Genomic DNA, 3138 nt, shown 5'->3' on the forward strand with positions numbered 1-3138 from the left:
CAAATCAACATTATATGTCCGATTAATTAGCTAAACTGATTATATGTATATCTTAATTTTGGTTTCAGATGACCAAAGATAGCGTTATTACAGATGCTATTACTTATACCAAGAGGCTTCAATATGAAGTTGACACTCTCACACAAGAGCTTCATGCATTGGAAGAAAAAGAAAACTTAGAGGAAAGAGCAGAGCCAAAAATAGCTGAATTTTCTGCTGCTGAAGATTTGAACAACTGGGGGATACAGGTTCCATACAAATTAATTCCTTTTTTTCATTAACTAAATGAATCATGATTTATAAATGCTATTAATTAGAAATCTTTGTGTGGTTATTTCTATAGGAAGAAGTTCAAGTAGAAAATATTGGTGAAAATAAGCTCTGGATTAAGATAATCATTGAGAAAAATACAGGGAGGTTCATGAAATTAATGGAGACTATGAATAGTTTAGGCATTGAAATCATAGAAGCCAATGTTACAACCATAAAAGGAGCATATTTGATTGTAACTTCTATTAAGGTAAGATAATCTATATCAAAAGCTAACCACAATTAATATTATAAAACTATTAGATCAAAGACTCAATTATGAACTTTAATTCATTTTTCTGCATTATCTTGCAGGGTATCAGTTTTGATGTTCATCAAGCAAAACATTTGTTGGCAGATATAATCAAAAGTATTTAGAGAAAATGGAAAACTTATTTCATAGTTAAGTTTTTGCTTACACAAATTATGCTAGTCAAATTAAATTCAAATTGAATAAACTTTTATGTAGGAAAATAATGGGATCACATATTGACATAACAGATATAATATGGGTTTTGTAATAATTATTATTTTATTTAATCTTTTAATTTACATTTGAAGAATGAAGATTAACTAAATAAGTTAATTATTCAAAGAATTGGAATAGGTGAATATCATGGTTTTAAATTGCTGCAGAAAAATACGAGAAAATATGGCCAATAAGTCGAAATTGCGGTTGCGATTCCATAGCAGAGATCACAAAATCCTTTATATTGTTGCTGAAATTTTAGTTTCCTACTGCAATTTAAAATCATGGTATATATGCTTCTATATTTGAACTGATATTGAGAGAAATAGCTTACTGAGATTTGAGAGAAATAGCTTATTTGAACAGATAAGAGTTTATGAGTGATTAAAGTCTTTTAAATCTTATAAAGTGCAAAAATCAGAGAGTTGATGTGCATTACACCTTATGTGCAACAATCAGGTGACCTAATTCAATAAAATTTAAGATATGTTCATCACTGAAGTACATATACAGACACTGACACCGAACGGTACAAACACTGACACGTTAACACCAATAATAATTTTAAAAAATGACTAATTCCTTGTAATCATATATGTCAATGTCGTGCCGGACACAAACGTGTGCCCGACACAGCAACACGCCTAATCTAAATAGTGTCTGTGCTTAATTTGATGCTCATTAGTCATTAGTATGTATGTCCCTGGATATCAGTTCAATATTGTTGATCAATGCCAAATCAAGGACAGGCATACATGACTTGAACTGAAGATAGATTTTCAATGACAGGTTAAACATATAGTATAATATGTAAGTGTTTGTTTGGCAATGCGCGCGACAGAACCATTTTTCCCGCGTTCTAACGTTTCCAGTCGTGATAATTTCAAAGCTGCAATGTGGTGTTGGACAATTTCAACGTGGAAACAAACACAAGCTAAGTAAAAAATTCAGTGTACTATAAAATAACCGACATTATTGAGAAAATTCAGCATACTATAAAATGACCGTGATTGAACGGTTACCGATGAATAGTAGTGTGAGCGTGTGAGTTTGAATGGTTACCGATGAATGGTAGCGTGAGTTAGTTAACCACGTGGCCGGTTATGAATGGCACCAATCTACAACTAACCGGCCACGTGGCTATATACTAACTCAAACGATTTCATAACTGAACCGAAACAGATTTAACTAATAAATAAACCAGTGTAACATCGATCGAAACTGCAGCTACGATGACATAGCATAGATAACAAAATCATTTATATTGCAGCTGCGATTTAAAACCATAGTATATACACTTCTGTTCGAATTTATTTATTTTTGAAGAAGGCTTCTATTTGAATTTACAGTGAGAAAAAACAGTTTATGTATGAACTGTTGACAGCTAAATAAATATTGGTGAATAGTTTAGCTGAGCCACTGCCAAATAGTGATAAAAGTTTGAGTGATTATAGGCTTTCAAACCTGATAAAAAGCAAAAGCAGAGAGATATCTGTTTTGTTTGTTTTTATTCTTGTACTATGTCTTATGTGCCTTCCCCTCTGTACTGTCTTTTGCTTGACCCTTTATTTCTTGTTATGGGGTATTGCGTATTAATAAAATTTAGCCGATTCAAAAAACAAGAGAGATACAGCTCATTTGCAACAATCAGGTGACCTAATTCAATTAAACTGGAGATATGCTAATTAGAGTATATATATGACACTAGATATGAGTTCAATGTCGTTAATGAATGCCAAAATCAAGAAAAAGATTTGTAATTAATAAATATATATCAAGGATCGACACACGTGACTCGAATCAAATATAGATTTTCACCCTGATATTATGAAAACTTGGCGCCCCGATAAGATGACCGACATTATTGAACAATTTAACCATTATGTGTTTGAAGACTTGATAAGTGAAGAACAAAGATTTTAGAGTAAAATCTTAGCCTTAAAAGTACCTTTATATGATCAATTTGGTACCCTAGAAATTAATTTTATCAATTTGTTTTTCTAAACTCAGATCCCCAATATTTTAGTCGATCTATCTAAATTACAATGAAAAATGACAATCGTGACATAAAGTTGAATGGAATTTGAAGAAAGAATGGACAAAATTAATGGATGTAACAAGGACTTTGAAGCATCAAAATGGATCCTTATTCAAAAATTGAATTCCTTAGTTAATTAGGCATAATTTCTTCTCTTGATCGAATTGAAGATAAATAAAATTGATAATTATTTGATTGATTTCATTCAATTATTGGATTGCATTATGTTTTATTACATTGCATATTTCTTGACATACATAATTATAATTTTTCATACAAATGAAAAGGGTAAAGTCATCATTTCATACAAATGAACAACCTT

At 30.9% G+C, this 3138-nt stretch overlaps 1 protein-coding gene across 1 annotated transcript; it reads left to right on the plus strand.

Annotated features, from left to right (window-relative positions):
- Positions 1-817, plus strand: LOC123918158 (transcription factor DYT1-like). The gene is made up of 3 exons (XM_045970132.1): positions 1-248; positions 344-520; positions 625-817. The coding sequence occupies exons 1-3, from the start codon at positions 69-71 to the stop codon at positions 685-687; spliced, it is 420 nt and encodes a 139-aa protein (XP_045826088.1). The 5' UTR covers positions 1-68; the 3' UTR covers positions 688-817.
- Positions 818-3138: the final 2321 nt, after the last annotated feature.

This window comes from Trifolium pratense, linkage group LG3, assembly GCF_020283565.1.
Source record: "Trifolium pratense cultivar HEN17-A07 linkage group LG3, ARS_RC_1.1, whole genome shotgun sequence".
Classification (NCBI taxonomy): domain Eukaryota; kingdom Viridiplantae; phylum Streptophyta; class Magnoliopsida; order Fabales; family Fabaceae; genus Trifolium; species Trifolium pratense.